The following is a 17,587-nucleotide window of genomic DNA, read 5'->3' as shown; positions in this document are numbered from 1 at the left end:
ATGTGGCGTCGGCTTTTACGCCTTTCGAAATATTCAGAGAGCACTTGTATGAATATTTACAGCACACGCGCCGAGACGGACGAACCAGGCTAGCGCTAAGATTAAAGTTCACAACACAAATTCCATTGCACGTTCAGTAATTACACACAGATTATTTGCGGCTTCCTTCAGGGCCAGACGTGAGCTTTTGGGTTGGTGCTTGCTGCTAAGTTTGGTGCAAGAATATTGCTAGGAGCAGGAACTTCTTACGCGCAATCACGAGCAATACACACACATCCTTTTTTCAGAAGCTGACGTTAAGCACGGGTAGCGCGAGGGTCTCTGCGTTGACATGATGACTTCGCTGCAGCTGAATTCCGAATACTGCATATGCGATGACAACAGCTATAGGGGCTTGTTGATAGGTCCTCTTGTAATTTGTTTAACCGCAGAGAGAACGACACAGACATAAAACACACACGCGACAGCACACAGCGCTGAACCTGCGAACGGCTGTTTACGTCCGCCATTTCTCCTCGTATTGAACTTCACAAACCGCTGTTGCGCACTCCAAAACAAATTAAACTTTGAAGAGTTTTTAACTTACAAAACGCACGTATTACTTGGTCCTAATAAAGAGAGGTCAATTATATTATAACGTGCATGTCTTTTTCATTACATTAAAAGAATTTATGCGGCGTGTGCGACAAAATCTGGCAGCAAGCTACCCTGGGCGTCGCATCAGTCGCATTGTTGACATCGCACCATGTGAAACGGCCGTTGCGAATTTCGCATCTGCGGAAATCGCAGCTGCGAAAATCGCACTGCAAAATCGCACTATGTGAAACAGCCGTCAGGCGTCGAGGCGCGCGCTCACAAAAACGCCAAAAATAAGCCATCGGCTCAAACATTAGCCAAGTGAGTACTTCTTTTCGGTGTAATCACACACTGTGGATTCATTCTCAGCGTTTTCGTGAAATTGTCAGATTTCGTGTCCGTATCCCTTTATGGCCGGAACCAATAAGGCAGGTTCATTGTAGACTGCGCCATTGTAAAGGAAAAGAGACAGAGACAGCACCGTGCCTGGGCCGGCTGTTTCATTTCTCCCTTTGCCGTCTTACCCCTATAGCGCCCGCATTCCGAGCACGCGAGTTCACTTCGTCTTTACACTATATATATATATATATATATATCGAGAGAGAGAGCGAGAGAGAGGATTATTATACGAGTATGTTTCTGGCTTGTAAAAAAAGGAAATATTAATTATGGGGAAGGCATCAACTCCAGCGTGGCATGATATTATTAATATGTCATAATTAATTGACGTCACCGGCAGGTGCAAAAACATAGACATTTATTGTCTGCTGGTCGGCGCAGTCAGTCAATGTAGTGCATTACCAGTTCTTCACATAGGATCGCGCAACTTTACCGGAGTGATTGCCTAAATTGTTTAAATGGCTATCGGCAGATTTGTCTGAGGCAATGCGTGCTCTCTTTTTCGTCTATTTGTGCAGGGTCAACCTTTGGAAATAGTCTTTTTTGACATCTTCGATTGTATACCACCTTTTGACTGACACGCGCAACTGTGTCTAAATTAGGCAATGAAGTAAATATCACGTGCATACTTTGCGGTGCAAGCGAAAATTACTGCCATACATGGAAAAGTACATACATGGAAAATAATACACTTTGAAACTCGGAAACACGAGAAGTGGCACTCCACCCGGGAGCCTCGAAGCAACCATCTAATAGGAGAGGTGCATTTTGTAATTTATGTTTGCTACAACGATGCATTTCACTTCTACTTTATTTCATATCTATCATATATATATATATATATATATATTGTCCTTTTCGGCAGATGCCCTCGAATTGCGAAAAAAAAGAGGCAAATGGTCAGCCACAAGTGACTGTGTCCACCCGATGGCAGCAATAAAATATATGCCAATTCGGTCATTCTTTCGTGCCAAGCACGAGTGAGAACGTGACAGACAGTTTTGAGGGGCATTATCTCAACGTAGTTCAGTATGACGAAAACCTTTAGCGTGTAATAGGGACACCCCTCTCGCAACAAAATACCACCACATAGACAAAACTGAGCACGCCTGATGTCACAACTTGCTCGTGTGCATTTTCGCAACAAGATCACTCACCATCCAGTCAGGGACACGCGGGATACTCACCGCAGTCTTTGCACAGCACGCAAGTGCCGTTCCTATTCCTGCAATATCCCTTATAGCAGGCGCAGGGACGCTTCCTTAATTTACTTTTATAGTTGTAATAACTGCACCACTGAGACGGAGCTTCAGGGCATAGGTCTTCGTCTGTAACACCGCTCGAGAAGCAACGGCCATAATATTCATTCCGTTTCGGGCAAGAATCTAAATAGAAAAAGGCACTTGAGAAAAAAGATTAAATTCCGTGAAATGGGATGTCACATCCTAATTGCAAGGTAGCCGGGTGTGCAAGCTTGGTGCACTATAACGTAAAATGATTCCAAACTGTTTTGATTGCAAACTCCAGGCGTCAAATTTACGTAACCACCGACTCAAGCATCGGGTGCTGACCCGAAGCGTTTTCTGAACAACCCAATCAAACACTCTCTTCGCTTATAGGAGGTCACCGTTGTTCGCTTTCAAAACTAATAACATTGTCTACACTCAGTGGTTTTTCTTATCTAATTCGCTGACAAGAGGTAAGGAGCACGCTCTAGTGGAGAGGGTTTCAATGGGGCCGAGCCAGCACAGTGAAAATAGATAAGCGCATGAAGAGGGTGGTGCCGGCTTCTCCGATTATTCCGCTTCGCCTTACGTAACTTGTCGTGGCTGGTCGAAAATCGTGGCGACGTGCATCGGAAGGATAAGAATGGCGCTAAAACGGATCCTCAGCAAGAAAGAGTTGGCAGAGTGATGTCGTATGCATGCTGAAATGGCTCGATAATGTTTTACTGCCACGCAAAAAGGTTCATCATGTGCAAATAAATACATTCTCACCAGCAGGTGCGAGTAGCGAGGGCCTGGCCGATCTGCGGGCAGCCATCTTCTATTCTTTTTGGAACGGGGCAGTCTGTGGCTATTCAGAGAAAAATTTTTAGTTTTGTTCGGCATATAATGATTTTTTTTCGCGTACACGTCACTTTGACGTGCTGAGTTTTCGCGGTTTTGTGAGGTCGCGTGACAGACAGGCGTAGTGGGTGTAGCCAGAAAACATTGGACCAATAGCAGAGGGCTAATGGTGAAAAGGCGTCGAATCAGGAATGGTTATTTTTCTTTTGTGTGGTTTAATCATGCATAATCAGTGTGTACACGTTATATCAGATGGGGAGCTATCGCGGTTTTCGTGACGTCGCGTGACAGACAGGCGAAGTTGGGAGTGGCCCGAAAATGTTTTGACCAATCTTGGAGGCTGATTGCAGAAATTGGATTTAAAACAGTTTGGAATCATTTTACGTTATAGCGCCCTTGGTTTCTGTGATGCTTACAACATGGTGAAAGTATATATAAAATATAAAAAGGAAAGCTGCGGAGCAATTATATCATACTTGCGGCTTCGGAGTATAAACCACAGAGGTAAGCGGTACTTGGTGGTTATCGAGGGAACTTGATATCGAATGGCAACAAAAACATTCATCAGTAAAACAAAGATGGATCTTTACTGAGCCCAAAGTAGAGTCCCATATAGTCCATATCACGGTGGTAGAATAGGAGAGGTGCCAAACGAGTGCCGCAGGCGCGTCGCCGCACCTCTCGAGTTTCTACAGCAGTCGCCAAGTGGCGAAAGGGGGTTTTATGAGCTCAAAGACGCGCATCGCAAGCTTTCGCTGTGCTGTAAAAGGCCGCTTATTATCGCAATTCTTGTGGCTTTAAAACGCTGTTTATGTTTTTATTAGCTTGTAGAGGCCGTCTGCCAGCATTGTCCAAAAAGTAAGTATACGAGGCTCTATGGGACCAAAAAATTTATAATCGAGGCGGGTAATCTCGACAAGACTGACACAGAGCGCAGAATGCAAGGGACGCCCGCATGTATTTTTACGGAAGCATGAAAATCCTTGCCGGCGATTGTACAACGTAAAAAAAATGCTTTCACGTTATTGTGGGTAGCATCGGGCTTCACATTTTCAGGTAGCATTGGGTTCAGGTGCCAGAGCCAGTAGCGTCAGATGGCGAGTGCAAACGCGCACGCGCCTACGAAATGCTGGAGACTGCAAACGACGATAGTGTATAGAAGCCGTTCTGTCTACACAGAGCAGCGCCGCCCCGACTGTCTTTTCGCGGCCGGCCTTGGCCGGCCACTTTGAGCAATAACGAACAGAAACGGTGTAAAATACGGAGTAAATGAAACCGCGGCGACCGTTGTTGTCCACGGCCCAGTGGACTTCAAATGGGATGCACACTGCAGACATATCGCGCACGCTGAACCTTGTACAAGGAATACCTTGGTGTTTCAGAAAGCATCGACAAACTTTGCTTTTTAAATCAGCCTGTCCTCCCAGTAACATAATCTCTTAGCAACGGGCTATTTCTCTACCTAGCGTTTTTCAATAATATATATATATATATATATATATATATATATTGGATAACACGCCAACAGGACTTTTGGGAAGACAGTAAATACTGTGTCTGTATAGTCGTAACTTCTAATAAAGGATTGTCATTATATTACAATGCGGAAGAATGGACAGATATACTTGTTTCTGAACATATAAAAAAGTTAGCGTAGCTTGCACCAGAGGTGCAATGCTAAAGAGACAGTGGAGTTGATGGGCACCTAGCTTGTCATCGCTTTTGGGCTAGGCTAAGCACTACCAAGTCATCCCCAGCATTTTCCGGAATTTCTTGATTATTGATCGATTATTGATTAGCTTTTTATTGGCTATCGCAAGGTGTTGACCACGTATTTGTGCTAGGCTATCAACTACCAAGTAATCCCCAACATTTTCCGGAATTTACTTCGCGGCAGCGAAGAGAACATAGAACATTTATTGTGTCACTGCGATCGATTTCAGTCGGAAAGACAAACATTATCGAACGCATTGCGACGACTTTGCGATCGACCGTTGTCCGTGCAGGTGCTCCTTGAAGACCGTCCCCATCGCTCGTCGGCCCACAAAGCTGTGAAGGCACTGTTGTCTTTCTTGAGGGTTACTGGCCTATGCGAACGCCTTTGAATTGCTCAGGCCCTCCGCGTGCGTGCGCGAGCTCACCTTGTCCTTCCTCCCCCCTCCTCCGCTCTCTATCTCTCCTTTCTATTCCCTGTTGTTCGTCCCCCAGAGTAGGGTAGCCAACCAGAGGCATTTCTGATTAACATCCCTGACTTCTCTTTCTCTCCTCCTCCTCCTACTGATTATTGATCGATTATCGATTAGCTATTGATTCGCTATCGATTGGCTATCGATGACTGAGTCCCAACAATGCTTAGGTAGCCTTTGCCAGGCTCAGCTTCGCTAGTTCACAGGGTTATGTGCCATTGCGCTTAGCACGACCGCCAGGATCGGCGCACACTTTATTTACGCGTCACGGACTTACGGCCAATTTAAACAGCTCCGCTGTTAAGATATTCGTTTCAAAGGTGATTCATTTGGCAATTACGCATTAGCCACCGTCTATTTCTCAGCACCAAAGTGTATCCAAAAAAATAAATAAAGAAAAGAATCAAGTAAACAAGGAATAAACGACGCGTTTGAAGTGACACTGGAAGCGTAAATCCGGCCGGAAAGTCCGTTGAAACGACGATAGCTATTCAGTGTTATTGAAGTCCTCTCTGGTGTACGGCACTCACACGAGACAGAACACGTGTTACAAATAAACTGTTTCTTATTGTTAATTTCTAGAAGGGGAATTTCTCAGAAAGCAAACAAAATTGCTATATCAAAATAAGCATAAAATAGCTGTGGTTATATCGTGTAAATTTTAACTTACGCCATCCGTAAGATGAAGATGACGGTTCACAGATTGTCGGTAAAACAAGGAAAACACCCAGCGAGATCTTCATTTTCTGCTGTAAAAGAAGTGTTCGCCTGTGAGTAGTTTCAAAGAGACCAAGTGGATTTTCAGTTTTGGTGGAAGCTTTTTCTAAAAAAACATATCTGATGAATGTGGTTGATCCCTCTTATATAGGAATCGGTATAGAACACGAAAGTGAAACGTGTCTTCACAGAAGTAGTGTAATGTTTATTGCACATTGATATATAATGTCTATTGGTGTTTTGTGGCTAAAGCGCCCTTAGGCGTTGATGCACCCACGCTGACGCCTGGTGGCACGTCTCCTCCATCACGACTACCAACGTCGATGACCATGAGCAACCGTCGTGCATATGGAAGCTGCACTACGCTGCACACGCTAGCACAACGCGAAAGACGAAGCACGTAACTGACACACTAATACAACGCGCAAGACAAAGCACGTAACTGAATCGTCACCGAGTCAAATCAGCGCGTACAGCGCGTCGTAATTGCAGCCTCCGCGATCAACTTCAGAAACATTTTCAGAGCTAATTGCGGAGGCCACGCTGCGCTGTGCTGAGTACGGTGAACGCCACTACCAACGCCACCTAGGTGGCGTTGGTAGTGCTTCTTGATGCCAGCGTCCCTTCGAATGCTGGCATCGAGGCGTCGTAGTGGTGAGACCACCGAAGCGTTCACTGTCGGTGCGCGTTAGTGTCATAATGCAGTACTTCTCTTTTCTGCTCGTAGGCGGCGGCACCGCCCCGAACAAGAGCGCGGGTACACGGAGGAGTGTTAGATATATAAGGCGCGTCTGTGTAGCTCTCTGCAAAGGCGTTTGTGGCGCAATGGGTTAAACGCTCGGCGATCTATCGTCGCGGACCGAGAGGTCGTGGGTTCGATTCCCAAATTTTGCATGTTTGTGGAAATTTTTCTTCTGGTTTCTTTCTTTGTATTATGTTCTATGACGTATTTCCGTGACGAAAATACGTCAGTGAAGTCTTGGTGGACCCCGGCATAAAACACTTTCGTGTTAAAAACATATCTGATGATATTTTGTGGTTAACGCATATTACTGCATTTCTCACGAGAGTGGTCCTCATGGCGGAAATTTGTGTCGTGTCAACATACATATCCTGCGCGCTGCTTGTGATGCTGTCACCTGAGCAAAATCCACCCTATCGTGTCGACAACACTCTAAAAACTAGGGAGAGTATCGCGGGACAGAAGGGGCCGATTTACTCTTCAAGGCATTGTTTTACTCTCGCAAAATGTCGGGGAGAGTGAAATGCATTGTTCACTCTATCCCCAGCGAGAGTGAATGTTATTTCTACTCCGTCCATCTTAGAGAGAGTGGAATGCCCTTTCCACACTTGCGGCAACAGAGAGAAAAACATAGCATATACTGTTGCTTAAACTGCATGAGGCTTGTCGGGAACATGGCGATGTATCGCTCGTGCAGGCAGAGCAAAGAGTGCATCGTTTTTCTTGTAAGAGAACAGGCATTCAGCGCGCAAACTGGTGCGGAGATCAGCGCACTAATTGTTTCGGAGTCGCCCCACCGCGCGCCCGCACAATATCGCGGAACAGCACAGCGCCGGAGAAAGACGATCCGTTCAGCCGGCATGCCCGGGCAGGTGGCGGGCGCCAAGGCCATCCAAGAAAACTCTTGTCAGCCACGTTTCACCGCCGCGAAAAGAGGACAGTCGTTCATCGTTCGTTGGATTGAACAACAAATACTCCACGGTAAGTGATTTCTAACTTACATGACACATTCTGCGTATATGACATGCTATCGCCAGGCAGTGATCGCGAAGTTAAGCCTGTTAAGCCGCCAACGGATTAGGGGCGCGATGTTGTACGCGTTCCAAAATGGAACGGAAGCGGTCCGTTCCATCGAGCCGCACACGATTGGTCAATTTGATCGTCACGGTTCAAATTAACCAATCGTGTGCGGCTCACGGTTCAAATTGACCAATCATGTGCGGCTCGATAGAACGGACCGCCTCCGTTCCATTTTGGAACGCGTACAAGATTGCACCCTAGGTATGCGTGCTGCGTCATTCGATGTCAATAGAAAAATCCAGTCGTCGCGATGACTGCATGTGATTTTATCACTTGCCGCTATCCGTAAGAGCTTTCAAATTCGCAAACTCTGAGTGAAGCACGCTGTGTTCAATAATAAGTGAGGCGCGGCGTCGCATAAAAAGGTTGAGCCCATGATTCCGTGCCAATGCGGAGCGTGCTTAGCCTGTGTATTATGTGTTTGAATTTATTCAGTGCGGAGCGCTGTTTAACTAAGGAATTACATAACAAAAGGCGTCAGCTTGTTGGCGGCATGCTTTCGTTATATTAAGGTGCGCGCTTGACAGTTAGTTTCTCATGGGTTATTTGCGGCCAGTGAAGTTAAGTGCAGCGCTAGCGCCAGTTAGAAACTTACCGCACGCATACAGCTGCACGCTGTGTGAGGTCAGTTTAGCGCCTAATGCCAAACTGCCTGAATACGCATTGGGAATTCTTGTGTTCGGCTGAATAAAACTCACCTTTTTTGCCAATGTATTAAATTTGTGTGAATTTATGTCTGATTTTGTGTCTCGTGTTGCGGTTTCCGAGCACGGTGCGAATGTGAAGAGGCGCTTTGTGTATGGACTCGGTGACTGGTCAAGCGGCGAGTTATGCACTGGAATCGAATATAATGGCTATTGTTGTAGGTTTGCAGTGGCAGGGACGTTGTACATTGTTGCTATTGGCTCGGTCTCCACGTTTGCTGTTTTCGATTTGGCTGTGCATTTGCTAGTATGAGGTGTCACTTAAAAATTATGTCGCACGAACGACTAAATCAACCTTCCTCTGTAGGTTTCAAGCGTAAGCTGTGCATGTTGCTATTGCAGGGCAGATTCACATGTATTTACCATCTGGATATTTTTCGTGGAGAAATAAAGTATCAAAAAAAATGTTGCCTTGCAGTTTACCAGTCGTTTGTCATGCACAAACTATGCGTTGGTCTAATAACGTTGGTCTAACTGAAGCTTTTACATGCCTTTAAGAATGTAAAATGCTAGATTTCAAACTGCAGCAAGAGTCGAGTCCGTCAAAAATGACTCGAACTGCGTACCTCATAAATGAAGATAAGTTCATGCTTTTAAAAAGCTTAGATGCAGGACGCAGTGAACTGTTTCTTGTCATGCTTGAAATGTGGGTAAGCTTCCGTTAATAGGCCTTGCTACCCCTTCTTATAATCCCACCCAGTAATAGCCATTGAACTAGATGACCATATTGTCATGCCTACCGCAAATATGATCCTCAAATTATGGCTTAAGCAGTGTCATAATTCAAGGGGGGGGGGGGGGGAGGCACAGTGGGCACGCACCTAGAATGTGTCACAAGCAGTGTTTGTGACACATCTGAATTCGTCATACAGCTTTGCGCTCTTTGCTATTTGGTAGCTTACATAAAAACTACACGCTTCACTGTTCAGTTAAATGACTGCAGACTTGTGTGCTTCATAGTGTAATCAGCTTCAATTGCAACATAAGCAGAGCGTACAGAATTCAGTCTCATAAGTTTGAGGGGTTTCTTTTAAGGTGGTTTAACTCCTTTTCATGTCATGTCCCCTCATTCTTCTAGCACCACATTTGCGTTATCGTTGGCCACTTGTGTACGCCGAGTGTAGTCTTTATACTTTTCTTAACTGCACTAGCTATGTTCACTTTACTTTGGCGCCTGATTTCTTTTGTTTTAGACAAGCCAAAGAGGCCTAATTCTCTTGAGTAATTATATTTGGTGATAACGTCAGAAATGAGATGCAGACAATACCACCACTGTTCTCTCCCCTAGAGGAGGGGATGCGTTTACGAAGTGCCAACAATGACCAATATTTCATTTTCCAGAAGTTTTGTAACACTGGTGCTGGACTGAGGCCTAACGGCCACTTTTCTTTTTTCTTTGCTTAAGTCTAAAAAATGAAATTGGTTTGGAAGTTGACTATTACAGTCATTTACATATTTCACATGCATTACAGTAGAAATACTTAGTGCTAAGGTTTCTTAGTGCCATGACCTTTTTCCTTGACTGTCTTGGCATGGTTTCACAATATTTCCTCGTGTTCATTTCCGCGCGCAATATTTTTCAGGCATCCGTTTTATAAAACTCAAGACGGCAGCTGCAAGGGCAAAATGGTGTCAAGGTGCCAGCTCAGCATGACTCCACATGGTACAGAGGAGAGCACTCCAAAGCATCAAAATGCGTTGCCATGCAATTTGGACGAGAAAACTAAAATGTGGGTATACTGGGGGTACCATGTAACCAAATGGCATGAAAACTTTCAAAAGCCATTGTGTCACACAAAGATGAAAGTTCTCACATGCTCTTGGCAATCACCTTGACTTCGTAATTTCTGTAACATCTCTGATGGGTAAGTCAAGATAAAGTATGCTCTCTGGAGACATGCACATAGGAGCAAGTGTCATTAAAAAGTTAAAAATATGTTTTGAAAAATAGCTGATTAGTTTTACAACTGACTTTTTTTTGTACTGGCCTCTCAACAGATTTATGCACGTGACAAAAAAGAGTGGTACAATCAGATTGCAGATGCGCTTAGTGAAATTATACTTACAATGAGCAGGGCACCTGCGCTGGTTATAAAAAGCAAAACCTCATGCTTGGTTTGCTGCTAGCATAATTTAACGCCACCCAAATATAAGGAAGCAAATACAAATTACAGTCATTCTGAATTTCAGGGGATGGCATGAAGCAGGCACATTTTCATTTCTTACCTTTTATCTATTTTCATGCCAAATTTCATAAGTATGGCTAACAGAGATTTCCTCTCTTAACCTGGGTCAGCGTTTTCATGACTACACCAAATCTTTCCTCGCGGATCGCAAGGCACACCTCCGACTAGGCACGGTCTCGGGAGGGCCCTACCAGCTAGGCAACTGCGGCACCCCGCAGGGCTCGGTCCTCTCCCCACTGTTATTTAATATAGCCATGCACAAGCTCTCCACTTGCCTCGATGCAATCCCAAACGTGGGTCACGCCATATATGCGGACGACATCACGATCTGGGCGCCGGGCGGCTCGCTTGCCATGCTCGAACACTCGTTACAAAGCGCGTTGGAGGCAACGGAAAACTTTCTTGCCAGCACGGGCCTTGAACTCTCCCCCGCTAAATCAGAACTACTGTTATACCGACAGTCCCGACAAGGGGTCAGAAACCTTGAGCCTCTGAAAACTCTGCCGATAGAAATTCGAGCTAAGAATGGACATCCCATACCAAGGATGGACTCGATCAAGATTCTAGGTCTCCACATTGATGCTAAGTGCTGTAACTCGACGGCCCTCAACAGGCTCACTGGACAGGCTAGTAATGTCCTAAGACTTTTAGCCCGCATCTCAAATCGGAGAGGCGGTCTCAAAGAGGACAATCTGCTCAGAGCTTACCAGGCATTCTTCTTAAGTCATGTTACCTACATCGCGCCGTACCTTAATTGGGGTAAGGCGGAAAAGGCCAAACTCGACTCTCTAATCAGAACCGGTATCAAGCGCGTGCTCGGCCTTCCGCAGTCCACGAGCACCGAGAAGCTGCTGGAGCTAGGACTCCACAACACTATCGATGAGCTAATAGAAGCTCACACAGTGGCTCAAATAATGAGATTGTCGTCCTCTAAGCCAGGGATCAAAATTTTAGAAGAAGCGGGTATCCAACCCAGACATGAACCGGGGACCAAAATTAGCCTGACCCAGCAAGCCAGAACTCGCATCATGGTTGACCCCGTACCGCGAAACATCCACCCAGTGCATAACGAGGGTAGAAGATTCGCGAGAGCCAAGTCGATCCTTAAAAAGATCAATCAGCACAAACTAGGGGCCCTCTTTGTCGATGCTGCCAGATATGACAGTGGGGATAAGTTCGATGTCTCGGTTGTAGACGCGGAGGGCAACTTGCTTAATGCAGCTTCTGTCTATACTAAGTTTGCACATGTGGCGGAGGAAGCGGCGATCGCTCTGGCTTTTCACAGCGCAAAAGTTCCCCTTATCATCTTCTCGGACTCACGCACAGCAGTTAGATCCTTCTCGGCCGCACTAGTGTCTGAAAAGGCGAACCATATTGTGAACAAAGCACTTCAAAGAACTCGGGAGAGCAGCGAAGGAGGATACCACATCTCGTGGTTCCCAGCCCATATAGATGCCTCAGTTAACCCGCTCGGATGTAATCCTAACGAGCAGGCCCACCGGATAGCGCGCGATTTCACGTACCGCGCTGTCAGGGGTAGCCAGGCTCGGAACGAGGTCAACATCCACAAAGATCCATTATGTACCTTCCACGAAATTGTTTCCCATTATCGTCTCGGCAGGAGGAAATTTCCACCCCCCCACCCCAAATTGAACAAACCTCAGGCTAGCACACTCAGACTTCTGCAAACCCGTTCGTATCCCACTCCCCGGTCCCTTAACAGGATAGACCCTGACCATTCACAGTCGTGCTCCAAATGTGGTCATGACTCATGCTCTTTTGATCACATGCTCTGGTTGTGCCCAGCCCTTAACGCCTCTCCACCCATCACGAAAGAGCAATGGGAGGAATCCCTCAAGAGCAGCAATCTTCAAATCCAACACCAGGCTGTCCAGAGGGCCCACGACATCGCGACGGGACTTGGTCTCCCGGTCCCATCGTGGGCGGAGCCACCGACTTAATCTGGGGGAGCCTTCGGCTCGCCTAGATCTTAGTTCCTCAGGACTGAAATAAAGTTCTTGTCATGTCATGTCATGGCTTCCCTAATAGGGTTGAAGCAAGCGGGAGCATTAGCGCAGATCACTTCAGGTTTGAGGCATTGTTTACGTACGTGCTCAAGGGACCAGTTCATTAATACCGTTTAGACCTCTGGAAGCAGGAGCGAGGCCTTTTGACGGTTGCATACACGGTGTTGCGCACCTTACGCCTTAATTAAAAGCCACATAGTCACTTTAAAATGAAAAATTATTTTGACAGATGTAAAATTGCTGTATCTCCTTCTATGACACTCAACCGTGTGTTTCTGGCGGGTATTTGAGATTTCGATGATGGTGACTAAATCTACTTGCCCGCCAAGTTTGCAACTGGAAGCAGGGATGTGTTAAGTGGAAAGAACTGTGAGAGAATCAGCGTGGAACACTTGTTGAGCGATTCGTTAATGCGAACATATAATCGAGCAAAAAGAAAAGCCCGTTAGATTTATGGCTTTTGCAGGCAAAACTTTATAAGGCAAAATGAAATCGGTGCATTTTTGTACATAGTAAATTCGTGTACTTAAGATTGAGTGCAGAGTCAGATGAGAAATAATGCAAGGGGTGTTCTGAGTAGGTTAGAGAGCAGAGGCGCCTATGTTTTCATCCAATTCTTTGCGAAGTATTATGCACTCCAACTAGCATGGCTGTCAACATCAATCATGCACTCGTTACATTTCCATTATCCAACCAAACACACACTTGATGGGCATCTTATAAATCTTTAATGACCACTGAAAGAACTGATTATTCCATTACAGAGTAGCCCTACGCCCACTGAACACTTCCTGTCTTCCCTTGAAGCTGTGAAAGGCTTACAACTTGTGCCCTTAGTATCCCACGAAAGAGGAGTATATGAACTGAAGGAATAAACTGGAATGCCTGCTTTATGCTCTTGTTCAAAAATATAAAGGGATGTTTAATACACAAGTTGAAAGTCGGTGCTGTCCCCATTATGACCTTACTATAGTTGAAATAGCCCAGAGATAAATATTATTAACAAGTGTAAAATCTCAGTGGCTACGGAATGAAGCTCCAATTTCTGTGTACCTGAATAATTAATTTCATATTGTGACAAAGTAAAAATAGTTCATATTGACGCGTGACATATCACGGGCGTCGACTTCGCTGGTCCAGTGTTTGTGAAGGGAAACGCCTCTGTGAAAGCATTCATTGTAGTGACACAACTTTCGGAATTTTTTTTAGGGGCGAAGCTCCTTAGGGTGTGGGTCTGTCCCTCCTCTGTTGTATGTAGTAGTCGTCGTCGTAGTAGGTAGCCACGTCTACTTTTATGAAAAAAAAATCCGAAAGGTGTGTCCGTAGCGTGGAATCGAAGGCGCGTTTGCTCTACATATATGGTGATTGTAAAGGAGGAAAGAGACGCCTACTTCTGCAGCCCTTAAGGAAGCACGGCGCAGAACGCGCGTTTGTTCTCCGCCGTGGGTTCACTCCCCGTGAAAGAGCGCGTCCCTGGCCCCCTTTCACTCGCACATACAGCGTTCGGCGGCGCGCGGCTACGATTTCATCTCCATTGACGTCATACGGAACCTCACGGCAACGGCGACGGCAGAAATCTGCTTTGGAGTGTCCATATAATTGCTATCGCAATAAAATTCCGAAAGTTGTGTCCGTAGCGCGGAATCGAACCAGGGACCCCTCGCTTCCGAGCACGCGGGGCTAGCCACTACTCCACGAGGCGCACATGGACACACGCACCACGATGACAAAAAATACCCAACATTAACGAAAGACTGCGCGTTTCTAACGCGTTTGTGCTAGCGCGTAAAGGTACGTCCACACTAGCGACAAAAACGCGCGCGACACGCCGCAAGCGGCAAGCGCTCGCGCGGCAGACTCGCGCGGGCAAGTCCACACTCGCGTTTTGCGGCACGCGGCAATGGCGCGTAGAGTGCCGCGTTGTCTCGTTCCATTCGATACTTCTCGTGACAACGCGCTCTCCGTTCTGCTGGTTTCGTGTTCAATTGGAAGTGTCTGTGTTTCTTTGCGCCAGTGCCGGTCACGCTTAGCCATGTCGGATACGGACGCGGAGCTACTGGTGACTGTGAACACTATAATACTGATTTGTTCTTTACTTGTGCAACGTCGACGTGCCAGAGAGCGGACGAGAAAGTTTTGGGTGCGCCCTATATGGCGGTACAGGGACACTGAGAGCCAGGCGCACACTCTGCTTTCCCGCATGTGCCAGCGGTTGGCACACAGCTCCTTGTCCTTAAAATCGACGTTCGATTTGACATAGAGGCACGCATATCCGCGAACGGTTTCCAAAAACGCCTCCATTGCGAGGCGAATTCTTCGTCGATGTCTCGGTGGCGGTGTGCGAAGCCTTACACAAACAGCCCCCTTGACTGGACATGGCCTCTGAGATTTTACGGCGTGCGTGTCACTGTTCGATCTCAGAGCCCATCCATTATGATTCTTTGCTTTTACGACAGGTGGCGCCACAACTGCGCAGCTCGCTTCTGATTGGTGCTCGTTTTGCGGCTGCCGCAAAAAATGGGTCTCGCACCCATTCGAGCGTTTGCCGCGCGTTGCTGCCGCTTTTCGTGAATCTTGCCGCGCGCGACAGCATCGCTCGCCGCGCGCGGCGTGTCGGGCGCGTTTTTGTCGCTGTGTGGACGTACCTTAAAGCTACGTGTCGCGCGCGTTTTTGTCGCTAGTGTGGACGTATCGAGCGTTTGCCGCGCGTTGCTGCCGCTTTTCGTGAATCTTGCCCCGCGCGACAGCATCGCTCGCCGCGCGCGGCGTGACGCGCGCATTTTTTGTCGCTAGTGTGGACGTACGTCCTGACTAGCGACAAAAACGCGCGCGACACGTACCTTTAAGGTACGTCCACACAGCGACAAAAACGCGCGCGCCCATGTAAGAAGCTGGTGTAAGACGCTGTGGCCTCTCTGCCTTACCCCCGTATTCATAAACGCTCCTCGACTTGAACTTGACTTGCCACCGCCTTGCGCAGCGCGTTCGAAACGCGTTGAAGGCGGTGGCAAGTCAAGTTCAAGTCGAGGATATGATGATAAGTGGTTCTTGAGGGAAAGGGAAAGGTTGGCGCTATCTTCTGCAGCCCTTGAGGAAGCACGGCTCAGCGCGTTTATGAATACGGGGGTTATACTCTCTCAGCAGTCATGTGATGGCGTCGGCAAACGCGGTGCACGTTCCGGAATGTGTAAACGGCTGCGTAAGACGCTGTGGCCTCTCCCCCTTACTAGAGAGTACTGCACGTTTCTAACGCGTTTGTGCTAGCGTCCCCTTAAGCGGGAGATGGCGCAATTATAATGAAGGGCGCTGTTATAAAATAGGAATGACGTCATATATGGCGCGTGTCATTGGTGGAAGTCAATCGTTCGATTTAGTGCGGCGAGACTGGGCGAATTACACGGAAGATTCACGGTTTACCGATGATTCCCTCCGGAGCTCCACCCACTCATCATCATTCACCCCGTGGATATGCGGTGTTTTTTTATATATATATATATATATATATATATATATATATATATCGGATACTCATCTGTGATGGGCGATGTTCGCGGTTGTTTACTAAGGACTAAATATATGAGCACATTTTGTTGAAAACGAAAGAATTTACCTTCGGGTCAAGTCGCGCTACCGCGAAAAGCGCACGAAGCTGCTTACGTTGGCGCTTAGCGAGCTTTGTATTGTTACCCATGTGCAACACACATTCTTCTTATTCGCACAATACCACGTCTACAACATCAGAACTTGCGACTCTTCAAGGTGCACTCAATTACGTGCTCCAGCAGCCGCCAAATCGTTGGGCCATTTTCAGTGATTCCAAAGCGGCTCTACAAAATCTGCACTGTGCCCTACGTCATGGGTTACACCAGCAGCTAGTGCATGAAATAAGGCACGTTGATCATCACGCGCTCGAAGAAGGACACGACATTGCATTTCAATGGTTGCCGAGCCATTGCGACAGCGCAGACGAAGCTGCACGCTTGGCTCATCAAAAACATCAGCGGGTTCCTATAGCACCCTCAAGAACGGATGCTGCGCGGCAACTTCAATAACTTGGTCGCCATATCAGACTTCTACGATGGAGTTCACCGTGTTTCACCAACCCACGTTTGCACTCTCTTGACCCTAACAAGAGACTTCACCTACCACCTGAACTCTCGCGTCGCGAAACAACTTTACTGCATCGCATGCGGTTGTGCATCGCATTTACCAACGCCTATTCGTTCCTAACAGGGATGGACAACAGTGCGGCGTGCGATTTGTGCGGGTGTGATGACACTCTCGAGCACCTTCTTCTATGTCGCTGTCCGTCCTTTCACACTCTAAACTCAACCTGTTAGATAACAGAACGCTCTCGGAAAAAAAGGTCCTTGGGTCATGGCCTATGCATTCTTACATGCAAAAGGCCACAAAAGCCCTTCTGCAGTTGGCGAAGAATACTGGATTATACGAACAATTGTGACAGAGGAGATTATACTGTGACTGTATCTGGGAATGATTGACTCTATTATTTTTCTTTTCTCTCCTCATCTATTCTTCCCCTTCCCCCTCCCCAAGTGCAGGGTAGCCAACCGGGCAAGTCCTTGGTTAACTTACCCACATTTCTCTCTTCATTTATCTCTCTCTCTCTCTAATTTAGTACGAAATGCTCATATACCGGTGACCAGTGGCTTCCTGCAGAAAGAGGGAGACAGGGAGTAAATAAATGGTTGAAGAAAATAATCCATCACTTCCTTACTTACAACTGAATAAGAAATTCATGGATCAAGATAATTTAGCTGTAAGAAACTGATCGGTATTTTCAGGCAGCTGTTCTAAAAACAGCAATATCAAACATGTTACTTCAATATCGTAGCCGCTAAAATAAGAATTTTGATTGCTAAATTCTGGTGCCACATTTT

At 46.7% G+C, this 17,587-nt stretch overlaps 1 protein-coding gene across 1 annotated transcript in view; it reads right to left on the bottom strand.

The window, feature by feature from the left end:
- The window catches only part of LOC125945863 (uncharacterized), a 56,775-nt gene extending 39,412 nt beyond the window's left edge, over positions 1–17,363 (bottom strand). Inside the window, exons 1-3 of the mRNA XM_049668217.1 lie at positions 17,283–17,363; positions 5,901–5,979; positions 2,163–2,360 (exon numbers count right to left, since the gene is read on the bottom strand). Coding sequence (XP_049524174.1) covers positions 2,163–2,360; positions 5,901–5,979; positions 17,283–17,300 — 295 coding nt within the window. The 5' untranslated portion in view covers positions 17,301–17,363. The remainder of the gene's footprint in view (positions 1–2,162; positions 2,361–5,900; positions 5,980–17,282) is intronic.
- Between the last annotated feature and the right edge of the window lie 224 nt (positions 17,364–17,587).

Source organism: Dermacentor silvarum, chromosome 5 (assembly GCF_013339745.2).
Source record: "Dermacentor silvarum isolate Dsil-2018 chromosome 5, BIME_Dsil_1.4, whole genome shotgun sequence".
Lineage (NCBI taxonomy): Eukaryota > Metazoa > Arthropoda > Arachnida > Ixodida > Ixodidae > Dermacentor > Dermacentor silvarum.
This window is presented reverse-complemented; position numbering and strand designations above follow the sequence as displayed.